This window comes from Sprattus sprattus (genome assembly GCF_963457725.1).
Source record: "Sprattus sprattus genome assembly, chromosome: 21".
Taxonomy (NCBI): domain Eukaryota; kingdom Metazoa; phylum Chordata; class Actinopteri; order Clupeiformes; family Clupeidae; genus Sprattus; species Sprattus sprattus.
Window position 1 is genome coordinate 13,782,417 of NC_137919.1, and position 13,650 is coordinate 13,796,066.

General features: G+C 45.7%; 2 protein-coding genes across 2 annotated transcripts in view; both read left to right on the plus strand.

Moving 5' to 3' along the window:
* The first annotated feature begins 1,350 nt into the window (after positions 1–1,350).
* On the plus strand, positions 1,351–8,473 carry mogat3a (monoacylglycerol O-acyltransferase 3a). Its single transcript, XM_080859939.1, has 7 exons — positions 1,351–1,673; positions 2,774–2,952; positions 3,494–3,698; positions 6,283–6,457; positions 6,728–6,927; positions 7,040–7,119; positions 7,426–8,473. The coding sequence occupies exons 1-7, from the start codon at positions 1,580–1,582 to the stop codon at positions 7,498–7,500; spliced, it is 1,008 nt and encodes a 335-aa protein (XP_080716065.1). The 5' UTR covers positions 1,351–1,579; the 3' UTR covers positions 7,501–8,473.
* Positions 8,474–9,012: 539 nt separating this feature from the next.
* Positions 9,013–13,650, plus strand: part of tsc22d4 (TSC22 domain family member 4) — a 16,115-nt gene continuing 11,477 nt past the window's right edge. The window contains exon 1 of the mRNA XM_080859981.1: positions 9,013–12,257. Coding sequence (XP_080716107.1) covers positions 11,463–12,257 — 795 coding nt within the window. The 5' untranslated portion in view covers positions 9,013–11,462. The remainder of the gene's footprint in view (positions 12,258–13,650) is intronic.

A 13,650-nucleotide genomic window follows, 5' to 3' on the forward strand; every position in this document is an offset into this window, starting at 1 on the left:
ATATCTTGCTACACCTCGATAACCTTGCTAACCCTATGTTATAGTTTGCCATCAGCCAGTTACAAGCACAAGTCTGCCCTCTAGTGGTTAGAGGGTTGAACTACTCGTATGGTAAGCGCTTAAAAGTCAAGTCTCTCTCTCTCCCCCTCTCTCTCTCCCTCTCTCTCTCTCTCTGTAAAAACACACAGGGACAGTCTTTTCCCATGGGTAAATGGTAATTCACATGGTCGTGCTCAAATGTATCGCCAGTCAGCAAACCTCAGGTGCAATGTGCGGCTACATTATGTCTATTGGCTGTCCAACTTATCATAAAATCAATACATAGAAATACATACACTGTGTCCTTTTTTCGGAATAGGGTGACAATGTAATTAGGATCCAGTACAGATAAACCTAAGGGTGGTGTTATTCTGATGGTACCAACACTATTCATTATTTATTTATAATGGTAGCAAGTAGTTTTGGTAGCAAGTTGCTTTACATGACTTCCCACAAATCTGTATTTGGCAAGATACAGATGTGCAATGGACACACAGACACAGACACACACACACACACACACACACACACACACACACACACACACACACACACACACACACACACACACACACACACACACACACACACACACACACACACACACATATTCAAAATGAAATAGAGAGAGTGAAGAGACTTTTAAGACTTGACTACACAAACATAAGCTACGACTATGCCAAAGTGAAAGCTGTCCTTGACCTTGTCATGACTTGTTTTGATGATAACTGTGCTTCTACTTGCATATTCACAGACAGACAAGAAGAAATAAGTGTGCCCTAGAGTAATACCCACACAGTACATTTAAGATAACAACAACACAGAAACCAAACGAATTCCTGCATCTAATTTGTGCACTGCTGAATTTGACAAATGGGGGGGGGGGGGGCAGTGTGACAACTATCTCTGAGTCTGACATTGTTGTTTAGTCAATGGTTTTATTTAATTTATTTATTCAGCCTAAGGATTATCATAATTAACAGCCGCCCTCCACTTCGCGTCACTAACAAAATCAGGGAATGGACAAAACATTACAGTCCATGCTGAGATTTAAACAACTGGCTGAACGCCAATATGTTCACCAGTCGTTGAATACACAGCATAGATAGCAAATAGCAGGACCCCGACCATTTGAAACGGGAGAGCAGTAGCAGAAACGCCTGTAAAGTCTTGTAGTGTCTTGCAGTGTGTCCACTATTGTGTGATTGGTTCAACTGACACCAAAGTTAGGGGTGGGACTGTGACGCGATACCTTTTTGGGAATGTCTTAGCCGCGAGCCAGCAATCACTGAATCTCAGGAAAGCTCGGGTTTGGAGAAGTCTGACTTGTTATCCGTCTTCACTGTGACCGAAGGTTTTGACAGATTCATCTTGTCTGCTCAGAGCGTAACGTTACTTCTGGGTCTGCGAACCGGATTTGGAGTTTTTAATAAGCAGTGGCAACAGGTCCTACCTCAACTTCCTTGCTCTGCGAAACAACTGGAGCGTCCTCAAGGAAGGAGGCTGGTGTGTGTGTGTGAGCTTTGTCTCGACTGCAGTTATGAAGATTCAGTTCGCGCCGCTAAACGTGCCGTTACACAGACGCTTGCAAACGGTTGCTGTGGTTCAGTGGGTCTTCTCCTTCATCGCGCTGGGTAAGTAGTTATTCCACCGTAACTGGGTCCAACGGAGAGGCTCGCGCTGGGTTATTGAAGGGGGAGGTAACCCCGATGCACTCGGAGACGTGTTGTACACATACCTTTCAACTACACGTGTACTAGATATGTTCCATGGTTGTGTGTGTGTGTGTGTATGTTTGTGCGTAAAAGAGCAGGGGGAGAATAGCGCTGAGGTCTGTAAACAGTCTTCTTGTTTTTCTGTTGTGTTGTAATTTGATTACAATACACAGTGATTGCACTGCTTGTGTGCTGGTGAGTGTACCCAAACTGTGGGTCTCTTGCACCGCTAGCACTTCTGCTAACTCTCACACACAGCGGGGAAACTAATCACAGTGGACTGTTGTGGTTTCTCCACTTGGACACCAGACAGACTTTTGGTTGTGTATGAAATCTCAATTATGCATTAGCAAATGATGTAACATTTGATATTTGCTTTCTTTCGTATGCTTTCACATTTGCTGTCAAGTTACATTGTAGGCAAGGCTTTAGCGAATAATTCTGGGCCGTTTTAAATAATATCTGAGCGCTATTTGATTTATTCAAAAGATTATGGAATACCAAGCAGAAAGCTGTTTAAGCTCTGTCTTCAGTGGTCCGCTTGAATCATGCTCAACTTTCATTCTTCAAGCAAAGGTGCTGATTGTCAACCTTGTCACTCCAGCGGTTTAAATTACTACAAACTATAAAGATTTTACAAAGGAACTGTCCTGAAATAGACCTCTGGCTTGTCAACGTCATAATGTAGTGTTACTTTAATGTGACCGCTTTCTGTGTGCGTGTGTGCGTGTGTGTGTGTGTGTGTGTGTGTGTGTGTGTGTGTGTGACACAATGTCCACTTGTGTGCTGACCTTGATAAACTGTGACAAAGAGCATCCGCCCCCCTGACCACAACCCTACTTGGCACTGTCATCCCACACATCTCTGGGTCCTTTCTGTGACACGCACTTACACACACACACACACACACACACACACAGTCTGATACAATTACACAGGTGCTATTGATTGATATAAATGCTTTTTTCCTTTTGCCTCTTTCACTTTGAAACTTTGTCTCACTTTGTCTTTCTCCGCAGCTCAGTGCTGCCTGGCAGCATTTGTGCTCCTGTGTCTCAGTGATTGGTGGATCCTCGGTGCGCTCTATGCTGGTTGGCTGTACCTGGACAGAGACACACCTGTAACGGGGGGTCGGAGGTCACACTGGGTTCGGAGCTGGACGGTGTGGCGGTACTTTAGAGACTATTTCCCTATCTCAGTGAGTTATACACACTCAAACACACACACACACACACACACACACACACACCAAAATACACAAACCACACAGTCCTAAGGGGTATCTCTCTCTCACACACACACACACACTCACCGAAGCACACACAAACGCACACACATAAAAACACACACCGACTGATTGGCTAACTACCTTCTCTGGAGATTTAGTTGTGTCTGAGTGTATACTCAGTCACATTATTTGTTTAGTTAGGCATGCTCCCAACTGCTTGCCTGAGGGCTCGGTGTTTTTTTATTTTTTTAAACTGCCAACTTTGTTTCATTTTGCAGGTTTGACCTGACCTTTCATAGCTTTTAGTACCTCCATCTTAGCCCCTTTGAATTGTGGAGGCCACAAGAAATCAACTGCATTCACATGACCAAACTGTTGAGCTCAAATATCAACAGCCTTTCGCTCAAATCGCAAAATCCACCTCTAAGGGTGCGGCAATGTAAAGGTTTTAATACCGGTTTAGAAAACAAGTGCCTTTTAACCCCACCACCCTCTCTCTCTCTCTCTGTAGTTGGTGAAAACAGTAGATTTGGACCCCAGTCATAACTACATCTTTGGGTTCCATCCACATGGAGTTCTTGTTGCCGGGGGATTCGGGAACTTCTGCACAGAAATTGCTGGCTTTTCCACTCTATTCCCGGGACTCACGCCATACCTGCTCATGCTGCCCTTCTGGTTTCGAGTGCCATTCTTCAGGGACTACATCATGTGTGGAGGTGTGTGTGTGTGTGTGTTTGTGTGTTTGTGTGTGTGTGTGTGTGTGTTTGAGGAGATTTGTGTTAAATGTGGCAAAAGTATGGAGGCAGTACTCACTGTGTGTGTGTGTGTGTGTGTGTGTGTGTGTGTGTGTGTGTTAGGGGATGTGGAGGAGGCACTTGTTTGCCCTCTGTGTTTGTCTGGCTGTTCTCTCTCTGTCGTATATTGCGTAAACAGTCCTTAGAAAAGTTGACAGTGAAGAAACGATTGAACCCAACCCAATTGGGCAACGGCCACTCACTCATTCTCACATGCAACACACACCACACACACATACACACACACACACACACACAAACTAGCCTTCTTCCCCACTCATGTACAGTACTGCCGGTGAGATCTGCTTTACGTATAGAGAGGGGTTGGTGGTGATGGGGGGGGGTGTGGGGGTGTGGGGGTAAATATCTCTTTTTGTCATCATTGCACAAATCTACACACCACTGCACTCTAGATAAGCACACGTACACATTGTTCATGATATGTTATACTGTATGTTGGCCTTTGAGCTTGTTTGAGCCAAATAACAAATGCACCCTTATGCTAGGAACATGAACTAAGCACGCCAATGTGTTCAGATGTGTGTTCAGATGTGGGTTCAAACGTACGGTAACTGAAACTCGTCTGGGCCTTGTGCTTTATGACAATATGACTTCCTCTGAGCCTTCCTAGACAGCTGCTTGATGTACAGCACTTTACATGACAGCTACTGTAGCCAATGGGCTTTCAGAAACATGCTTCAGCTGCCTCAGGGTCTTAGACGTGTGTGCACTGATATGATTCTGATTGGTGAGGGTGGTTGGCACTCAGCCTGTTTATTACATTAACTGTTCATTGGAGGGACCAGAATGTGACAACTTCTGCAATGCAACTTCTGCAAAGACACTTTCTTGCTTAATTGTGTGTGTGTGTGTGTGTGTGTGTGTGTGTGTGTGTGTGTGTGTTAATGTATGGGTGTGTCTATGTTAGTGTTTGTGTGTGGATGTATGTATGGATGTGTGTGAGGGAGCGAGAAGATTGATGTCTGATGTCATCATGTCTCCTGAACTTTAAGCTTCATCTGATGCAGCTCTTGCCCAACCTCGAGCAGCAAAGCAGAACTGTGCTGTCATCAGCTGACCTGACCTGACCTGACCTGACGTCTCTGAGTTCTTGGTCTCCACCCCCTCAAGTTAGATTTCTTCACTGTCAAGTTCAAGCCCTCATTCATAAGGACATTGTGAAAGCTGAAAATAAGCCAGAAGTTCCTAAGGTCATTCCATACTTTTCACCAAGAGTGACTCTCATATTGGCGTAATTTCTTCCTGAATGACAAGCCAGATACACCTATCACACCAAACAGGCCTCAGCACACCAATACCTCCTCAAAACACCTTTCTTCCTGAGTGTTCTTCCACGGGAGAACCGTAGAATCCATGGGTCCTGAAGGGACCGGCATTTGAGATTTATTGTAAATAAGGATATGTCATAGTCAATAATTATCTTAGTATCTTATACTTAAGCAATATAGCACGAGTGGGGGGTAGGTAAGGGATAATCCCACGGGTGGTGTTCGGCCGTAGCCATCAAGGCCGGAGGCCGAGTGGCGTAGGCAACAACACACGTGGGATTATCCCTTACCTACCCCACTCCCACCAGTGATATTTTGATTTTATAAAACAATTCTATAGTCAACCAATTCACATTTAAACACGAAGTTATTGATTAAAAAACTTTTATTTTGCCATTGTTTCTCCGCAACAAAAAAAAGTTGTCAACGTCTTGGTTTGTAATTATAAGAACTTTGAATTAACGGTTATCATCAGTCAGACGTAGCTCTAGACACCACAAACTCCGATATAACTCTAAACACCACAAACTCCGACGTAACTCTAAACACCACAAACTCCGACGTAACTCTAAACACCACAAACTCCGACATAACTCTTAGACTCTATCTGCAGCCGTAGGAGGTTGTCACTGTGAGTAGAAGCCGACGTTGGTGTATAGCACAAAGTGTGATGATGAAGCTGCTCTTATGAGAAATATCTAATTACAGCTGTACGCCTGTATCTGAGATGCGTTTGAGGGACCTGTCTGATTCTGGATACTCTGTTATCTGAAATATAGCGATATGACTCTTGGGGTCGGGAGTTATGAAAGTCTGATGACTAGTTCTGATCAGATGAACCAGTGACACTGGCTGGGCTTAAGGAAACAAGGTAAAAAAATAAAGGCTGAAATCTTGAATGAAGATTTGAAATGTTTCCTATTTCTAAAAGGAATCTTTGGAAAATTCCCTAGTTTGTAAACCAGGGACATGCTTAAGGCCTGATCCTGCAGTCCTCCCTCCCTAATACATTCTCCCAGCACAGGCCTACTTTTACTGCCCAAAACGGTATGGAATAGTGTGTGTGGCTGGGAAAGCAATGTCATACTAGAATCAAATGTATAATTCTAAATTCTGGTGTCACTGGACATCCATCTTATTAGCGCTGCTGTCTCTTCTATTTGGTTGGATGTTTGGCTGGTTGGTGACCTTTTCTACACGACCTTTGACCCCCTCAGGGCTGGTATCCAGTGAGAAGGCCAGCGCCAACTACATCATCAGTCGGCCAGGGGGCGGGCACGTTGCCGTGTTGGCAGTGGGCGGAGCACCGGAGTCACTGGACGCCCGACCGGGAGAGCTGACACTTCAGATGCTACAACGCAAGGGCTTCATCAAGCTTGCTCTCAAACATGGGTGTGTGTGTGTGTGTGTGTTTGTTTGTAATTGCTCTTAAACATGGGTGAGCATGTGCAAACACCCCAGCATGACTTTTACCAAGGTACCACTGACCGCGAGGCCGGGTCGACACAACACGTGTGTATGTTTGCATCATAATATGTGTTTGATGCCGAAGGTTTTTCTGGTTATGTAATTGCAATCTTTTGTGTGTGTGTGTGTGTGTGTGTGTGTGTGTGTGTGTGTGTGTGTGTGTGTGTGTGTGTGTGTGTGTGTGTGTGTGTTTAGGGCATGGCTGGTCCCAGTGTTCTCCTTCGGTGAGAATGAGCTATTTGACCAGATGGAGAACCCAAGAGGCTCCGCCCTCAGGCGCATGCAGGACCGCCTCCAGAGGATATTGGGCGTGGCACTGCCCCTCTTCCATGCCCGGGGCGTCTTCCAGTACAGTTTTGGCGTACTGCCCTACAGAAAGCCCATAAGCACCATTGGTAAGAAACACAAACGCACACAACGGCCACATACAAACCTCTCAGTGTTTACCTACTGACGTAGACTGTGGCATGTACTGGTCCTCTTTTTAATCCTGCTCTAATCTTGCAGTGGGTCGGCCCATTCCAGTTGTCCAAACTCCATCTCCAAGTAAAGAAGACATAGACAACCTCCATAAGCTCTACATTGAGGTAGGTGTTGCATTGCCTGCCTTTAAATGGCAGGGGAATGAGGAACATAACATGGGGGAGAATGGGTGTTGGTGACAAGGAAGTGTGTTTCATGAGTAATGCTTTGCATATGTGCGACTGTAGGGAATTGAGGGGTAAATAAGTGTTGTCTGTGTGTCCATTTATTTGCATGATGATGATCGTGGGTTTATGTATGTGTGTGAGTGAGTGAAATGATTGTGTGTGTGTGTGTGTGTGTGTGTGTGTGCGCGTGTGTGTGTGTGTCTGAAATTATTATGTGTGGGTAACCACTGTCACTGTCCGCAGGGTCTCACCCAGGTATTTGAGGAGAATAAAGCTAATTATGGCGTCGCTGAAGACAAACACCTCAAGTTCATCTGACCTCAGTTTCAATCTGTCTTTGTCTGTCTGTCTGTCTGTCTGTCTGTCTGACTGTCTGTCTGACTGTCTGTCTTTCTGTCTGTCTGTCTGACTGTCTGTCTTTCTGTACGTACGTGTATCCTTTTACTTGCTTGTTTGCCAATGTCAAACGTCAAACCTTTCAGTTTGGAATTCTTTTTGGAATTCTATTTGTCTGGTCCCTACAAAAAGAAAGCACCTTATGGACACTCATCAGTTCTGCCGTGTGTGTGTGTGTCTGTGTGTGCTGAGTGAGAGAGTGAGAGACAGAGGGAGTGACCGATAAAGAGGGGGAGAAATACCTGTTTTTTTAGTCCTATTTGTCTTGTGTTGAATGGTTCATTTGCAATAGCGTGTGTGTGTGTGTGTGTGTGTGTGTGTGTGTGTGTGTGTGTGTGTGTTTGTGCACCATGTTTTTTTATGTTACAAATGTGTTGGAAAACACATCATCTCTCCAAGGTACAACACATAAATTAACTTTATGGGGGTATATCTTTGTGTTTCTATCCTATATTATACCGGAATGGAGGCTCAGAGACTATATGAGACTATATGTCTCTAGTTACACTAGTCTCTAGTGAGGAAGTTCAGTGCATTTTATGCATGTTGCCTGAAAATAGGAAGACATTGCTTGTTTTAGATTACATTTTAGATCGTCTAGACAATGTCTGAGAGTTTTTTGCTACACAACTGCCTTGTGTGCGTGTGCGTGTGCGTGTGCGTGTGCGTGTGCGTGTGTGTGTGTGTGTGTGTGTTTGTATCAGTGAGTTGAAGTGAAGTGCTCAATAAGAAATGTGGTGTAGGACACTGGTACAACCAGAGGTCAAGATTTGTTTGCAGGAGAAAATACGCCTATCATGAAAAGCCATTTTGTGCCATTCTTCTGTTGGGTAAAACTGTTAATATGTGTCATGGTTCTTTGAGAACATACAAACAATAAATTACTGTGACTGTTTTTGAAATGTAAGCCTTTCATTTACTTAAAAATCACGTGCAGGCCTGTGTGAAGTTGCATGTTGGTAACCTATTTGATGACAGCGAACAATATAACAGAACAATATAACAATATTACAGAGTTCGTAGGCTACACCGTCTCGTTTCAATTAAACTGTCGCCCCTTAGATACAACATATAGAGTCGTTATAACTATTCCAACGGGGCCTCGCTGTTATAACAGTTTTATGAATTGGCAATACCATACGATGCAGTAGAGGGCGCTAAAGACCAGCGCTCTGTCTAACAGTGCCTCGTCTTCCTAGGCTCGCTTTACTGAGCTCTGGCTGATCTGGGGTCGGTAGTCTAATGTGATGAATCCGAGCCTGGAAAGGAGATCTCCGCTCTGACCTCCACGCTTCAGGGCAGGACGTTTAGCAAGTGGTGCGTGCAGCAACTGCGTGCGCTTATGGCCGGAAAAAGCTAAATACATGTAATTACGTGGTGGACAGTTTGCTATGCATTAATGTTATTTGAGATAATGTTTTTGATCGCATCAAATTTATCGTTTCATTTTCTCCGGATAAATCACGGTTTTGAGCATTACGGTGATTAAAAGTTTCGGGTTATCAGCGGAAGACAGTCACTTGCAAAGCTGTAGCAGGTAACCGTCGTCTTGCTCTGCCCGCATCCGGAGCGTCTAGCTCACTTGCAGAGGTGAGGAGTTGATTTGATTACCAAGGGAGGAGGGATGCGCCGCGGACGCATCGTGCATCTGAGGGGCGGGACTTCCGTTAGAAGAAAACTTGTCAACAGTTTCGTACAAGAAAAAATAAACATGTAGCTTGATTTCACGAGAAATGGTCCAACAACGCAGCCAACGGACACGAAATCGAGAGTGACATTGGAGTGACGCACGGGCCAATAATTCCAAAACGGTCTGGTTCAGGCACTAGTGGGATTTAAAGGTCTACGGGGCAGTCTGTGCGAGCCGTGTACGTCTCTGTCAAGAGTTGCTCGCTGAAGTCTGCTGCTGTCCAACGAGAAGGGAAATTGTTTCTTCGCCTAATCGGACAGATAGCTGTTTTACGGCTGAGGACCGCAAGCTCGTCTCTCAACCTCACCGACAGCTCATTGTGGTCCAAGTGGCAATTTGTGTTAACATAGCATCGCTTCAGAATCACAACTTGGATTCGATTCGAGCCTGGAAGAGGTGTGACGGACGAGAAGGGGAGAGACGATCAGAGAGTGTGTGAGTGACAAAAAGAGGATTGTACGGCTGACGAACAATGGAGTTGGATTGAGTTTTGCACTGTTTTCTAAAGACAGAAGTTTCTATTGACACCATGTGTACTTTAGTAACACTTAAATTGCCTTCAAGATGAACACAACACACCCCCCTTTAACTTAGTCTACCTAAAAAAGCCTCGCAAAGTGCTTCTGTGGTTGTTCGCAGTGTCAAAACTGTGGTCGTCATCCTGAGGAATATTGGGCAATATAGACAACATCGACTTTCTCCTGTTCAGTACCTTATTCTGATGGTTACAGCATGAATGACTGAGTGTGAGGGCAAGCCTGGAGAAGAAAAAACATTCAGGCAAATGAATGCGTGAAGTCGAGAAATTACGTAATTCTTCTTCAGTGTCCAGACTATATCAGAATGTAGGTGAACAGGGCCCGTGATACGCACACACTTGGTTCAAAGTTTCAGAAACATCATCTCTCAGCCATTTGCGGAAGGGTCCGAACGCAATCGAGGGTGAAGTGTGCTGGGATTTCTGCATCAATTGATAGTTTGAAACCACAGCGTTCCGTGGCGCTCAGTAAGGAATCTAATTTGGCTCCAGAGACGTCAGAGTTTAGGCTGCAACACTCTATTGGATTAAAACGTTTGCCTTTGTCTACGTGACCCTAAGCACACATGCCTACAGCGAAAAGTTGTTAATCGATTTTCCTGAGAAAATGTGTCTGATGTTCCTTCAAATGGATTACCCATGGTAATCTATAGTTGGACTTAATGCTCGTGGTAAACGAGCTGGGTGTTTCTTCTCTCGGTGTTAAGGTCTCCCTGTTTGGTCGACCCCGCCTCTGTCAGTGCTCATGGCAACGGAGGAACCCCTTACCTGTCAATTTGACTAGAGTCAAGCACCAGCAAAAAAGACGGGTTCCCTTTTTGAACATCTAGTTTTAAATGAATTAATATTTTGTTGTTGTCGCTGTGTATTTATTTATACATTTAACCATTAGATATCGGTTTTGTCGTTGACCCGAGGGACAAGGGGTTTACTAAGCCTGATCTGATCGACGCGCAAGTTGAAGAGATCCACATCTTTTCGTGGAATGTATCCCATGGCGCAGGCGCAACGCTGTCAAGCAAGCCATCTATAAATACAGTCCGGCGCGAGGAGGACGCCTTGTTCGTCTTCAGCCAAGTGCGCCTTGCGCAATCTCCGGGCAGAGCGCTGCCTGCTCCTGTTTAAAAGGCTTGGCTCCGAGTCTTCTTTTTTAACGAAACATTACTGAGTTCTGTACTTTTGCACAGTGCGGGCTTATTGGAAAGTTTTACGTGTTTCAAAAAGGAGGGTTTTAAGGTGGGCAGAAAGACTGTAGTTGTAAGGCCAGTGGGAAGCCTGCTGGAGTTCACCTGAGGACTGTGGGTGTTTTCCAGTGTGATCTGTGGAATGTAACTAGATGCTCCCCTGTGGGTTTACAGATGAAAAGAGACCTTTATTCTTCTCAATCTCTCTTGAACTCTCTCTCTTGCACGCACTAGGATGAACTGAACCACTTGGATGTTCCATGTTGCTTTTGGTTGACCTCAGATACTTGTTTTCTTATTCGGTGTCACCCAGTTTCACTGGTGTGTGTATGTGTGTGTGAGATACTCCTTGGAATTCAGGCATGAACTTGGAAAGAGATGTGAGTCCTAACACTCAGGGCTAACACACACTCATACACATTTACCACATACATCTTCCGACCACACACACTGACACACTTACACTTTTAAAATGAGTGGGGGTAAAAAAAAAAGTGGTTTCCAGATCACCAGTGTGACATCAGACTACAGCCAGTGGGCAACTGATAGCGCCTCCTCCCAAAACCCTGTAACCACGGAGACCAGCCCTGCTGCGGCGCTGAGCAACGGAGGCCAGAGTGCCACAGCTTCCCCATCTCTCCCCCACAGGCAGCCATTGGTCGAGGCGAGCCCGACAGATGCTCAAGTCATGCCCAATGGCCCATCCCCTTTTCTCACCATCAGCCCCACCTTGCAGACGGACAGGAGTTCTAGCCAACCAGCAACGCCTGTGCTGTCACGCCGGCAGAGCTCGGGGGATCAGGGCGGCTCAGGGGGCGGGGCCTCTCGCTTCCGCGTGGTGCGTCTGGGCCAGGGATTGGGGGAGCCGTTCAAACGAGGCCGCTGGACCTGCGTGGACCAGCTGGAGCGGCCCGAGCCCGAGCCGCGCCTCCGCCGCGTCCTGGACAGCATGCGGCACGCCCACTCGCTGGAGTCCCTAGACGCTGTAGGGCTGGAGGGGGGCGGAGCGGTGGGCAGCGCCGCGCTGAAGCCGCTGGGGCTTGCCCGGGGTCTGCGAGGGGCGGGGGGGCCCGTGGTGCACTCCCAGGGCACCAGCCACCTGCTGGTGCAGCAGCAGCAGAGGGGTGGCCCAGCAGAGGGCGCCCTCAGCGGACCACCGTCCCCGACGCACTCCTGCGCCGAGGCGCCCAGCCTGCTGTCGCCGCCCACCCCACGCACGCGCAACATTCCGGCGCCACTCAGGCTGGACATGGACGCCACCGGAAAGGTAAAGAAAACATAATCATATAAACATACACACTCGCATTCACACAAACACACACATAAACACACATACTGAAACAAATGTACACTCAAAGAAGCATACATTCACTACATTCATGAACAACTGTCACGCAGTACCCTTCACAATATGAACGCATGCACACCTATTCTAATGGACACCCACAATAAGCCTACACTCACCGGACAGTACACAATCAGGTACACTACCCCTCGTAAATACACACACACACAGTCAGAAGTGTTCACACTCACACACTTAGATTGACTCAGAGGCATTGACATGCAGTAAGAAGACACATTATACACACTCACCTGTACACTCGCACACACACACACACAGTGTGCACATGCTCAATGTAAGCACACATACACTCACAACACACATCACTCAGTGAATTGTAGTCAGTAGAACTCGCGGTTTATGACCCAGTAAGTAGTCAGACACTGTTGTTTATGCCTTTTTATTTCACTGAACATTATATCTATGTCCTGTGCAGGAATCACATCTAAATCTGAAGAACGGCACACAGATATATTCAGATATATTCCTTAGAAGATGTAGTGAAAACTGTAAAAATTTCCATTTTCTTACCACAGTTCTTCCCTGTAATGCACTTATTGAAAACCATTGTACTTGACCACACTACACTACACACAAACACACACACACACACACACACACACACACACACACACACACACATTGGCATTGAGCTTTTAGTGGACAGTGTCTGTAGTTTCCCCTTTAATTATGGTTAATTAACCACCAAGACTGTCAGAGAGGGTAGTTTGAATTATGTCAATAATTTATACTAATATAAGAGATTACACTAATGAACATCCTCAGCAGACCAAGTTATTTTAACTTTATTATTACTGTTAAGTATAGATTGTGTGTTGCACACGGTTAATCGTCACATGTACTGTAGAGATTTCCTGTTTACAGAGGGGTTAGTGATTGATGACCTTTTGGTGTGGGACAGTACTGATCACATGTGCAGTAGACAGTCTTATGATACACACACACACAGACACACACACACACAGACACACACACACACAGACACACACACACACAGACACACAGACACACAGACACACACACACACACACACACACACACACTCATGCACACACACTCATGCACACAAAGGTGATCATACACATTTCTCTCATAAATTCCTATTTCAATGGATATGCATACTGTAATGCACATGTAATCACATCATCACACTCACACATTCTCACATACGCTCATACTTCGCCCTACATTCACACACTTTCTCACACCTCGGTATTACTCACCAACAGTCACTTACTCATATCTACGTTCACTGCCACTCACAAACATGCACCAACAAATACGCACACACACA